The sequence below is a fragment of the Podarcis erhardii genome (genome assembly GCF_964252035.2).
Source record: "Podarcis erhardii genome assembly, chromosome: 4".
NCBI classification, from domain to species: Eukaryota; Metazoa; Chordata; class Lepidosauria; order Squamata; family Lacertidae; genus Podarcis; species Podarcis erhardii.
In genome coordinates, this window is record NC_138508.1 from 76,348,282 (window position 1) to 76,361,127 (window position 12,846).

The following is a 12,846-nucleotide window of genomic DNA, read 5'->3' on the forward strand; positions in this document are numbered from 1 at the left end:
GAGCCTCAGAGAACATCAATCATTTAGGTTGCTAAATGTGCAGTGCATAATATAAGATTGATAAAGTATCTGTAACGAAACAAAAGAATGTACAAAAAAAGGGAAAGTTAATTACTCTTGCCTCTAGTAGTAAGAGCAGAATGTGGCAAGGAAGACAGCTATTGCAAAGCGAAATGAAGACATTTAGGTTCCTTATTTGAATTGCCCCAAATAAAGTTTCCACAGAACTTACTGAAACACTACTTCTTTGGATCGTTGTTGCTGAAAAGAGGAAATAGTAAGATTTTCCTGGATGACATCCACTTAAGCTGTTTGAGAGCAATTCACAGATAGGTGTTCTGGGCACCGAGCCAATATACACAGAGAAGTGGAAAATCCAAGCAAAATGTAGACATTGAAAGATCCTATAACAAAAGTGGCTGTGTAAGGGGCCTCAGCAATCATACCACTTTTTAAAAAATATATACTTATATAGTAGAGAATAACAGAAACCTTGCTTACCCCAAAACATTCAAGGAATATTTATAAATCAGAGAGCAACAAAACGTTCATGTTGTAGAATCTCACAATTTGCCCCCCACTAACGATTTGTAAGAAACTCTGGGTGCAAGCATTCAAGCAAAATGTTTTTGTACTGCTAAAGCTGCAATCCTATGCACACATAGTTGGGAGTATCCAAGCACGTGCAATGGAATTACTTCTGAGTAGACATGCCTACTCATGCCGACCCTACATGAACGCGGGTGGCGCTGTGGGTTAAACCACAGAGCCTAGGACTTGCTGATCAGAAGGTCGGCGGTTCAAATCCCCGCGACAGGGTGAGCTCCCGTTGCTCGGTCCCTGCTCCTGCCAACCTAGCAGTTCAAAAGCACGTCAAAGTGCAAGTAGATAAATAGGTACCACTCTGGCGGGAAGGTAAACAGCATTTCTGTGCGCTGCTCTGGTTCGCCAGAAGTGGCTTAGTCATGCTGGCCCCATGACCCGGAAGCTGTACGCCGGCTCCCTCGGCCAATAAAGCGAGATGAGCGCTGCAACCCCAGAGTCAGCCACGACTGGACCTAATGGTCAGGGGTCCCTTTACCTTTACCTAGACACGCCTAGACTCTTGACAAGCTGTCTTATTTGGCAAGTCTAGAATTCTTCATAGATGCCATGTTAAGATTCTGCCCAGCGGCTACATTCACTCCAATTTGATGGGGAACACTACATTTAAAGTGAAACCTTATGCATGTTTACTCAGAAGGAAATCTCACAGTGCTCTATGGGCTGTTTGGTTTATAACCCCGACAGCCTAAGGTTAATGCACATCCCAACCATTTTTTGTCCTCTGTCATCCTTGCAAACCAAATATCCCAATTTAGCAATACTCAGGATGGCTATCCAGACACAAAGCACCATGGAATTCAAAACTCTGCAAGGCCAAGGCAAGGAGGAGGTACAAAATACTTTTCTGCAATGTTTCTGACACAGGATTTTCTCCACAGGAGCTTGATCAGCAGCTGGTAGAACACAGCGCCATTTTATATCTATTATTTGCAGTGGTCCCTGGCTATGATTGCATCATGGGGGGGGGGGGAGCAAAGCAGATCAAGGGAGTGGCACAGCCTGCTAGCTGTCTCTTCCTTAGTTTTAGGGCTCCTCCACATATACACTTGTCCCACAGACATTTACTCTGTGTAAGGCAGCTTCTAACATCCCCATGGATAGGGTCCAGCATGTGTTAACACATTACACAGTCAGTAATGTCCAACAAGATACTCTGGACTCACGAGTTTATTGCAGTTCTCTATACAAAACAATAAAAATAATTTAGTCGACATTTAAAAAAACTAAGGCTGCAATCCTAAACATGGATTACTAGTGAGTAAGTCCCATGCGACTTACTAGGATTTACTACCATGTAAACATGCTCAGCATGTGCAGCACATTGCAGAGATGTAAAGTTAAGGTAGTTAACATTACACGGAGAAGCAAAAATTAGAAATAGTGCAAGTCATAAAAATCGAAGCAAGATTTACAATGTTTTTAAAAAACACAACTCACAGTTAAGTTTACATATTACAAAACTATTTAAAACCAGAAGTGTTCTCCATCTAAAATTAGCCTTGCATTTTACTCCATATGCTGTAGTTAATACAGAGTACATCATTTCTGCTCGGGGGGGGGGCGGGGGGAACCCTCTAGCATTTGACTTTCATTATTTTTATTGCGATTTCTGTAGCAGTTACTTGCTTTGTAGACATAGCTTATGACTGACCTCTGCCTTGCATTTCTTTAGAAGATGTGATAGAAAATGCATGTGCATTAAACAACATAACATGTTAGATAGTCCACTGCAGCACTCCTAAACTAAAATGCAGTTTAAAATTCCTTGCAAGGTTTTTCCTTGTAGTAGATACAGAAAGCAAGCCATTCTATTCACTGCAAATACACAGATTAGTACTGTATGTCCTGTTTGCCAAATTTAAGCATTTGGCTGACATAGGATATGCAAAAAGTAAAATAGTATCAACACTGTCCTAACACTTTGGAATAAAGCTCAACTATAGGTCAATATCTGAACAATTTCCAAAAGCAAAGGCATCTTTAAATATGCATTTAAAATGTTGAAAAGTCTAGGGCTCGGTTCGGACATAATAGTAAACCATGGTTTCCCACTACACAAATGAACCTGGACAAACCTCAAGCTCACACACTCCATCCTCTTTCACATGCTAGGAGGAGGAGACCAAAAGCATGTCTGAACTTAGGAAACACTGGTTTCATTTAAAGTACAGCTAATAAGAACAAGCCTGGATCAAACCATGATTTCTGGCCTGTTCTCACTAGCCGTAGTTTACACAAAGCCACAGTTCCCCAGGGTTCCACAGGGAATTTGGGTTAGGTTTTTTGTTTTGTTTTTTTAAAGTGAAAGCTTTCTATGGAATGCAGTATGCACACAGCCACATTATTGGAATTATGTGCTCCTATTGCTTTCTGATCATTTACCATTTGCATCCCTGGTCCCTCTTTCGGTGGCATGTAATAAGAATATTGCTGATGATCACAAGAAGCATGCACTTTGAGTGGGCTTTCCTGTTTAGGATGCTCAACCCCAAAATCATGGACTTGAGACATACTGAAAACATTTGTAAACACCCCATGCATGGCACACTACCCTGGGAGTTAAAGCAGGTTAGGCGAAAGGTGGTAATAAAACCCACAGGCATACACCATGTTTTCAGAATTACGTGGGTAGCTTATCTAAGGTGCTTGGTGTACATACATAGATAAGGCCTGGGCCTCTGTCTGCCACATGAGAGAACCAGGATTGCTGCCCAAGTGACTATTGAGCCTTGCACAAACAAAGCATGAACTCTGCCACCAATCTAGTGCCTTTCTGCAATACTGCAATACTCAATAAATTCAGTTTAACTGATACCACACCTTCAAGAATACTGAAGGTGATAAGGCTGTACCTTATGTATAAAATCCAGTGGTTATTTTTGTTGCCGTGGAAAGATGTTTTACATGGTATCCATTTTATTACACATCAAAAGGCACCTAAAGTAACAGCAGCAGGAAAAAATATATATCCAGCATTACATCACATGCTAACAAAATCCTAGCGATCACCTGTAACATAATTGAAAATGTATATTGAACATGCATGCAAAAAGAGGGCAGAATGAAGGTCACTCATCCAGGCAATTTTGGATTATCAGTGTACAATGAAGGACAAAGTAATATTTTCTCCTTTGTTAGATAAACAAAGCTTGCCAACTGTTTCCATTACTAGGGACTGAAGTTTGGTCTTTTTTCCCGCTGACCCTGAATCCAATGGCTATGCATTTATTCACGGGCTGATTACCCCAACTGTGCAGATAAGAAAGTAAGTAGCACCAGCCAGTTTTGTCTCGAATTTTCTGTTGTGATATTATATATGTGTGTGAAATTGGCTTTCCTTTTTTACAGCTGTGCATAACTTTAAAATGTGAAAACTCTGGCAGGTATTATGACTAGCCTTCAATATCATGGATAAGGTCATTTCTCCAAAGTGTAAGAGCAGCAGCAGAGCTTCTAGATTAGAAAATGATACGGTTACGAAACAGATGTTAAAGCAGTGTCTAATTCAGGCACCCCCAAACTTGGCCCTCCAGCTGTTTTGGGACTACAACTCCCATCATCCCTACCTAACAGGACCAGTGGTCAGGGATGATGGGAATTGTAGTCCCAAAACAGCTGGAGGGCTGAGTTTGGGGGTGCCTGGTCTAATTTTTTACATAGACGTAGATCAGGAGAAGGGAACCTGTGGACCTCTACATGTCGTTGGGAGTCCAACTCCCCATTGGCCAACCCCAGCAGGTATGGCCCATGATCTGGGATGATGGGAGTTCCCAGCCAGCAACATCTGGAAGGGCAACATATCCCTCATCCCGGATATAAATTGCTTGTCAGCTCAGTTTAGGATTTGAAATCATGGGGCTGTTCAGACGCTACTGAATGCCCACTAGTCAACTAGATGTGGCAAAATCAAGCATGTGTGCTCTTTCTTCCAATCCTCACTACGTCAACAACTGCAACAGGAGATCTTGAATTTTTGAATACAGATTCTCCCTTTTCCTCTAACTATGCTACCTATTTGGAGTTCAAATAAATGAGGGTTCTTCCAGTGGAGTCATGACTTTCTTAGGTATTGTCAAGTAGCACATACGTCTAATGCTTGGTTCTGATCCTGACCCAAAAGTGTGCAGAGGTTTGGGGAGTGGGGAGAGAGTAGTAGTGACTGAATCAGTCCAGAGAATAAATTAGCATTCCAGCCTATTTCCACGTTTACACCACAATGCTACCATTTTTTAATTTTCTGTTAATCTATCAACATCATTTGTTTTGCATGTGCGTTTCTGCGGAAGAATTTAGTTTCATAGCTCAAAAAAAGTGGGAGGAAGAACTTTGATAGGAAGATTAGTTACAAGGTAACAAAACAATGGTAAACCAATAGTTAGTAAATATTCCAAAGCTTATCCATCACAAACCATTTTGCAGAGGGGAAAGAAACAAAAGAAGATGTAAGATAAGCAACATCATCTGCAACAGATTATTTTTCCAAGCAAAAAACAAAGAGCCCAGCATTAGCTTTCTAGCAGAATCTTCACTGCTACACAGTGGGTTAAGAATACAAATGTGTGGCCAACATAATAGATTTCATGATTAACTATCTGTTCAATAGCCCAATAAAAAAAAAAAATCTAGAACAACTATTATGCATAAAAATGCATACTCTATTTTATCCTCTGAGGCATGTCGCTCCAAGCTTGAGATTTCTTTTTGGCAAGTTCCATCCATGAAGGTTGTTCTGGGGAAGAATGACTGACCTTCTTAAGTGGCTTTATATCTTCTCTTTCAATCAGCATTGAAGACTGAACTGTGTGGAAAACAAAAATATCGCTTACTTACTTAATAGCAGTGTGATGCTCAAGAATAACAAGTAGGATTTTTTTTGCCCTATCAGCTTAATTAACCATTATGGTATGAAGTGCCATTAGGCGATGCTGAAAAATCTTTTTAAGAATCCTAACCCATGATGAATAACCTACTGAGGACTTCCGGGTTAGCGCGAACGGCTAATGGCGGATTCCCTCCGAGCTCCGGAGGGAATCGGCTCTGCTGAGGACGGGTCTTGCCGTGCCGGCGACACGGGGACCCTCAGAAACCGCAGGCGCGGAAGCCTGCGGACTTGGTGACTCGGTGGGCACCTTAAGCGCCCTCCCCGACCCACGAAGAGCCTTTTTAAAGGCTGCGGAGAGGGTACGGAGAGTGGCGTGGTGCTGAGAGTAGACCGCTACCTCAGTAGAGTGAAGCCGCAAGCCATGGCCGGAGAGCGCTGACTTTCTTCCCAAATTTGGACTGGATAACAAAGGACCCGTGAGTAGTGGAATTTGGACTTTAAAAATTTTATCCTGTGAATTCGGCACGATCGGGGGATGTGTTAAAGGGAAGTCCGCACCCCCTCTACTTATAGACGTTTCAAAGCAAGGAACGGAGAATTAAGGCGGAATGAATACTGTTTTGAGGATTTAAAAGTTTCTCACAAATTTGATAGAACAAGATTTTTGTGCTGGAGAGAAAGGGAATTTGGAACTTTGTGTGTATCCCCCCCAAAAAACCCGGGAGTGTCCTATTTGGGTCCCGGAGGAAGAAGTGAAAGGAGTTTGACAGCTGTCAAAGAAGCTGTCAAACGGGCGGACAAAGTAAAGAATTTTGCTATTTAATAATTCTTGGAATTAAAGTTGATACATTTGGACTGAGGCGATTGGAAACAAAGTATTGATAATAACAAAGTAACAGATTATTGGAAAAGGACTACTAAATAACTGAAAGCCCCCTAGGGGGAATTAGTGACATTACAATGGCTGCAGAGGGAAAATTACTGGCGGAGATAGAAAAAATGTTTTTTCTCGTGGGAATCCTGCAGGAGCAGAGTATGGCTCTGAGTAAAGTTTTTATGACCTTGAATCCTGAAACAAACAACTCTGCTGAATGCACAAAGGAGATGTACGATAAAAATTCTGCAGCTGAGCAGGAAGAGATGCCTTTGGAATTGACAGAGAAAAAAGAAGGAGTTCAGACACTACAAGTGGAAAATATCAACCAGAAATCTGCAGCGTCAGAGTATGAGCAAGAAGACCTCTGGATTACAGACCTGCGAAAGATGAGAAAGAAGAAGAGAGAAGCCCCTGGAGTACTTGGAATATTAAAACTAGAAAGAACAAAGCAATATGATTGGGACTTTTCTCTTGAGTATGGAAAACTAGATGGTCTTTCGCAGCAAACACTCTTCAACATTCTGAATGAAAGAAAATATGATCTGACTCTGACTGAACTCCTTCGGGGTCTTAGGACCATCAAAGAGGACTACCAATATAGCTGGCAGAGAGGGACTGACAGAGAATCAGACGCCTCGGACGTGAGGAATCCGGGCTAGAAATATTTTTTGTTTGTTTTCTGGACATTTGTCTAGGAAGGGACAGAAACCGGGGCAGGGGGGGGAGAGAATAGAATTATAAAATGTTATGTTTTGTTTTACTTGGTCAATGTGACCTATAATTAATATAATAAAGGGAAAATTTGTGAAGGGGAAGTTAGATCGACCTTAAAAAAAAAAGAAATTAATGATTATAAGAGAATTGGATAGTTGAATACAGATAAACAAAAGATTTTAATTTTCAAAAGCAATGTGAATATCTTTAAGAGGTTAGGTAAGAACTTGCTGAATTAACTTTGGAATTGGGATGTAAGAGGAGGGGGTGGGGGGAAGTCAATGAAAGTGGGTAAAGAAATTTAGGGTATGTAATCGTATTTGTGTGTTTGTTTGTCTTTGTCTTTGTGTGTGTGTCTGTTGTTATAAAATGTAAAAACCCAATAAAAATTATTTTAAAAAAAAAAACATGATGAATAACCTACTAATAACACTTTTAAATTTGCTGCGATAAAGGTTATTCTGTAGCACACACCTGAACTAAATTTAAAGTGCCCAATTCATCATATGCATCATTTGTAGGGATCATTTTATTGTTCATGCTACAGAAAGCGTTCAGTCAGCATGTTTGATGTAGGGCACAGAAACAAACCTGGAACTTTTCCTGCCCTTGCTGAAGTACCGTATTTTTCACCCTATAAGACGCAATTTTCCCCCTCCAAAAATGAAGGGGAAATGTGTGTGCGTCCTATGGGGCGAATGCAGGCTTTCCCTGAAGCCTGGAGAGCGAGGGGGGTTGGTGCGCACCGACCCCTCTCGCTCTCCAGGCTTCAGGAAGCTATCCACTAGCCGTGGGAGACCCAGCTCTTCCAAGGCTAACGGAGACCTTGCCGGCACCCAGAAGCTTGGGGCAAGCTGAGCTCCGCACGCCCCAAGCTTCGGGATTAGCGCAGCGCTCCGCTAGCCCAGGGAGAGCCGCGTAGCTCTCCCACGGCTAGCGGAGACCTTGCCAGCACCCAGAAGCTTGGGGCGCGCTGAGCTCCGCACGCCCCAAGCTTCAGGCTTAGCGCAGCGCACCTGGGGGGGGGAAAATAAACTTTTTCCCCTTTATTTTCCCCTCAAAAAACTAGGTGCGTCCTATGGGCCGGTGCGTCCTATGAGGCGAAAAATACGGTATATATGTTGGAATCAGAGTCAATCTCCGACAAGGCAGCCTTTGCAGACTTGCACAAAGTGTGGACGGGAGCATGAGGTGAGGACAGGGGGAACAAACTTGACACAACAGCTTTCTGGGATTAAGAATTGGCCACAATTTCATTGATTAAAGATGTTAAGTAGGCTTCGGCTTCGGCATTGGGTGTGCACATTGTATCAGCCTCCCGGCTGCAGGCTGAAGCTTGGACAGTATCATGCCTGGGTTATGGGACCACTTCAAGGCACAACTCAACTCCTCAGGCTGCTACTGGAAGTTCTATGGCCTGCCTGCTCTTCCTTTGGCTTCAGGACAGAAACTTCCACTCAGACCCCTTTACCGGGGTACCCAGCAATATCACACCAGGTTAAGTCGAGGTGATGCCCCACACCCGGGAAATAGACTAAGGATTCCACCCAATGCCTTATCCATTGAAAGTTGTGATGACTGATATGAAGAAGGCACCCAACGGGCCCCCCCTTTTTTTGCAGGCAAGTTCTTTCCCAGCCCTGAATAAGGTGACCATTTTGATCCACAGCAAGATCTTCTTAATATGGTGCCTAAAGAACAGCATATAGGGTGGGTTGCTCTTCCACTAACTGAACTGCTGACCCCTTGCCACAGTTGGCTTTCATCCTCCAGAGACAGATCAGAGTGAAGACTTGTTCACTCTGGTCTGCTGCCCAGGTCCTGCCCTCCACTGACGCTCTTGCTGGCCACATAGATTCACGTTTTGGTGGGCTATCCCACCAACCTCCCGTGGCCAGCTGAGGAAGAGCCCAATGTCCGGCCACAAGGGTGAAAAGACTCCTTCCGGCTCAGGGTGCTGGGCAGGGCCACAACCGCTGCCCACCCCAAATTTGGGTAAGCAGATATACACCTGCTAGAATGCTCATCACATCTGTATGTCCTGTTTTTAGATGTGTGGTTGAAAAATGTAAGATGTGGAGAGGGTGCCCTCAGTCCCACTAATAGCATGTGAAATCAGAACTACAGGTTTAAGGTTTTACTACAGTATATAAAGTCCTAAACTGCCTAGGAGCTGTTTACTCGAGAGACTAGCTTTTCCCACCTCCTCCTACTTAAACCCCTACATCATCTAGTGAAGACATCTTGAGGGTGCAACACACCTTGGAACTTTGCTTAATGAATTCTTGGGCAGAGTTATTACCATGGTAGCACCCACAATTTGGAATGCATTCCCCCTGGAAAATAGAGTGGCACCTGTATTCCTTTGAATGCCTCCTTGAGACTTTTTAAAATTCAGCCATGCTTTTTCAGGTAGCATTGTCAGACATGGTTTATGTCGGTTTTACAGATAGATTTGATTCAATCTTGTTGTTGTAACCTTGTATTTCATTTTTAATTTCTTTTTGGGGGGCACTACCATGGTATTTGTGAAAGGTGTACAGTTTATAAATTCTTCAAATAAATAAAACCAGCAGCATGCCTTCAGGAAGAAGTTGCAGAAATGCCCAATCTTGTGAACCCTTAATAAAAACTGGGAACGTTTGTGTGATGGAAAATACTTTACAGCCTGGGTCTATGTCAGAATTTTAGCGTCTTGTTTTCATACCAGGGTTATGGTGTGACAGCAAGCTGCCTCCTGGCAAAGATTCCTGCATATCTGACTTAGTTTCTTTTCTCTGTTCTTCAGAAGAAGCTGCGGGTGGGAAAGGCAAGGATGTGTTCCGCGTGAAATCTGTCTGTTGCCTCAGAACTTCCTAAATAAAAAAAAGGGGGGTGAGAGAGAGAATACCACACACACCATAGGATAGTGTAGTTCTAAATAATTCAGTGGGAAAGAGAACCACAGTAGGGATTTGACAGAACACAAGAAACTCAGCAGCAGACATGGCTCCCTGCTCAACAATAGAATAATGTGGTCTTATGTCACACACACTTGCCCTATTTATGCCATCTGAGCTGTAAACACTCCATAAACATTTCATAGTCTGCAGACTGGAAAACTGTTTGGGGGATTTTGAATTATGCAATTAGAAGCACTTGGAGATGAGCTGTTGCAGCCACAGCAAATTATTCAAGGCCTCTTTTGATAATGAGGGCAAGCGCAAGCCAAAACTGGCAGCAAACAGCTTCCCATGGACAATAGGGAGCTATGGCTATGCAGCAGTGGCCCCTGCGCTTTTAAAATACGACACACCAGTGGATTTATCTTTTGCTCCAATGCTGTTTTAAGCCAAAAGCAGCCTCAGGGTGGTACAGGTCTGAATGTAAGGAAACTGAAGAAAAGAGAAGGGGGTTGCTTAACCCTTTCAGCCATTTTCTGGTCAAGCCTCTGTCTTCCTCAATGGCTCCAGGGTTTCCAATATTTGGTTCTCCAGATCTACAATTCCCATCATCCCTGACCACTGGTCCTGTTAGCTAGGGATGATGGGAGTTGTAGTCCAAAAACAGCTGGAGACCCAAGTTTGGGGAACCCTGCTCTAAGCTAGTTTTATTCACAGGATGGTACTACTGTATGGTGATAATACATACTTATTTCTCTGTCAGAGACAGAGTCAGGGTGGCTCGAAAGGTATGACCACAATGTGGAAATAACAATTGCTTTTCGACTCAGCTTCCTGTAAGACCAAATCTACATTGGACAATCTACAGGAAATTTTGCAAACCAAAAATGGAAGTTTTTCTGCACACTATCCTTTGGAAATGTCCTACACAATGGAACGTAACTGACTTTCTTTCTTTCAAGTATTACTCATCTGAACAAAGTTTACTTTGGCCTGGGATCTGACCCAAAACCAACATTTAGCACAAAGAAATAAAACCATAGAATTCACAACACTAGTGGGTTTTCCCCCCTTCCGCAATCTAAAAATGCTGCTTAATTCAGGATCACAACATAAAAACATTAGTTTTATCAAGAAAGCTAAATGTAAGGAATATTACATAGGGTGAATAGGGTGAATGTCTATGTTAAAAATTAGCACTACCAACTCATGCTTTGTGTAGGCAGAAATTGCCAAAGCTCATTTATTTGTCCCATGATCAAAACAGAATCCAGCGAATATAATTGGCATTTGCAGTCATTTCAGTCTGCAAAAAACTGCAATTGGTTATGTTCCACCACCATCCATTTGCATAGTATTTCTTTGCACTGAAATGACTGAGCTGGAATAACGTAATGATTTATGCAATTAACTATGTTAGTTATATAATTTTACCACAGAAGGCAGTGAGACAAGTAATGTCCACAGAAGAAAAACTACAGCAGAATCACTGCTGCAGTTCTAGATTTTGATTCCAATGTTGACATTGACATCAGAGATGCTTTTTGTGTCTTAGTTCGTTTTTTCCATATACTGGTTTATCTCAATACCAGAAATAATTGATTTTGAGTACTGGAGGCCAAATTTCTCATTCTGATTCAAGTCCTCACCAAGGTTTATAGGTTACAGGAAAAATGTAACGTGTTTTTTAGGGTGACATAACATTTATCTCTACATGAGTCTTTAAGCCTGTAAATATACTTTCAGTGTAAATCATCAAACATGAATGCCATACATGACTTCCCTTCTCCCTACTGGCAGATTAAAACCCATAGATGTTTTTAGAAGGAAAAGCACACACTCCTGCAACTAAGTATTCCATCAGCTGAGCTTTCAAGACACGTTCAGAACTGAAATGGAGAACAGTGTTCTGGGTTTACCACAGTTGCAAATTGAACAAAGGGAGATGAACTGGTCAGAATGAATGCCTCATTTGAAAACTGCTGCCTTCTGCTGTTGGTATTGCAACATTTATATTCTGTAGTAATGCACTGCAGATTAAAAAGGTATCTTTAGGGCAGTTGCATACAGACATTTGCTGCAGTCATTACAGTAACTTGTCCCATGATGCTGAGCTATTCCTGGTTGTTTTAATTGTATAAAGAAACGGAAGGCTAAAGGAAACGCTGCAAATCTCCTTTTAAAAAAAGCTCCCATCGGAGATAGGAGCTCCACTGTTGAAGAGGGAAGCCCACCTTTGCAAACGGAAGAATAGGGTTGATTACAAAAAGGGCTCAAATGTCATTGGGATATTTGCTATAGAAGAAAAAAAAGGTGCATCAGGTGAGCACTTGCCCTTTACAGAATTAAAACTCCACCACACGCATATCTCACTTAAAAATACAAAAAAAGTGTGTGGGTGTGGGAAAAGGAGAACAAAGTCTAAGGGTTCTTGAGGAATTCATTCTTGAGGAATTCATCCAACACGAACAGCCCCGTGTAGCTCAGAACTTAAGTTACCTACCCGCTTTTACGCTTGCTGAACATTTGCATGCAATAGCAGAGTTGGTGAATACCTGCCAACCTTAATTGATTACAAGATACCTTGCAGAAGCAGGTTAAAGCAAAGAGCCCCAATTCAATGTCACATGCAGGTCACAAGCAGGGATGACCTGTATTACCTCCATTCGCTCCTTCTCTTGTATTTGTTTTTCTGCGTCTGCCTTATCCGCAGCCACCAGTTTCTCTTCTTTGCTAAGCTCTTGCTCCATGACCCTCTGCTTTTGTTTTGCTATGGTAATCCAGGCTGGCACTGTCTGGCTTTCAGTTCCTCTTGCAGTGTCTGCTGCAGCAATCACAGGAGAAGGCACACTTTTCTCTGCTGAGATAATTTGGGAAGAAAGGTATTGGAGAGGGAAACTCAGTCTGTTGTTACTGGAGAAGGAAAGTCGGTCTTAGTGTTAAAG

The 12,846-nt window shown here is 42.3% G+C and overlaps 1 protein-coding gene across 1 annotated transcript in view; it reads right to left on the bottom strand.

Moving 5' to 3' along the window:
- Positions 1–1,758: 1,758 nt before the first annotated feature.
- Positions 1,759–12,846, bottom strand: part of CRACDL (CRACD like) — a 49,695-nt gene continuing 38,607 nt past the window's right edge. The window contains exons 9-11 of the mRNA XM_081859216.1: positions 12,562–12,758; positions 9,727–9,874; positions 1,759–5,404 (exon numbers count right to left, since the gene is read on the bottom strand). Of these exons, the coding sequence (XP_081715342.1) occupies positions 5,262–5,404; positions 9,727–9,874; positions 12,562–12,758 (488 nt within the window). The 3' untranslated portion in view covers positions 1,759–5,261. The remainder of the gene's footprint in view (positions 5,405–9,726; positions 9,875–12,561; positions 12,759–12,846) is intronic.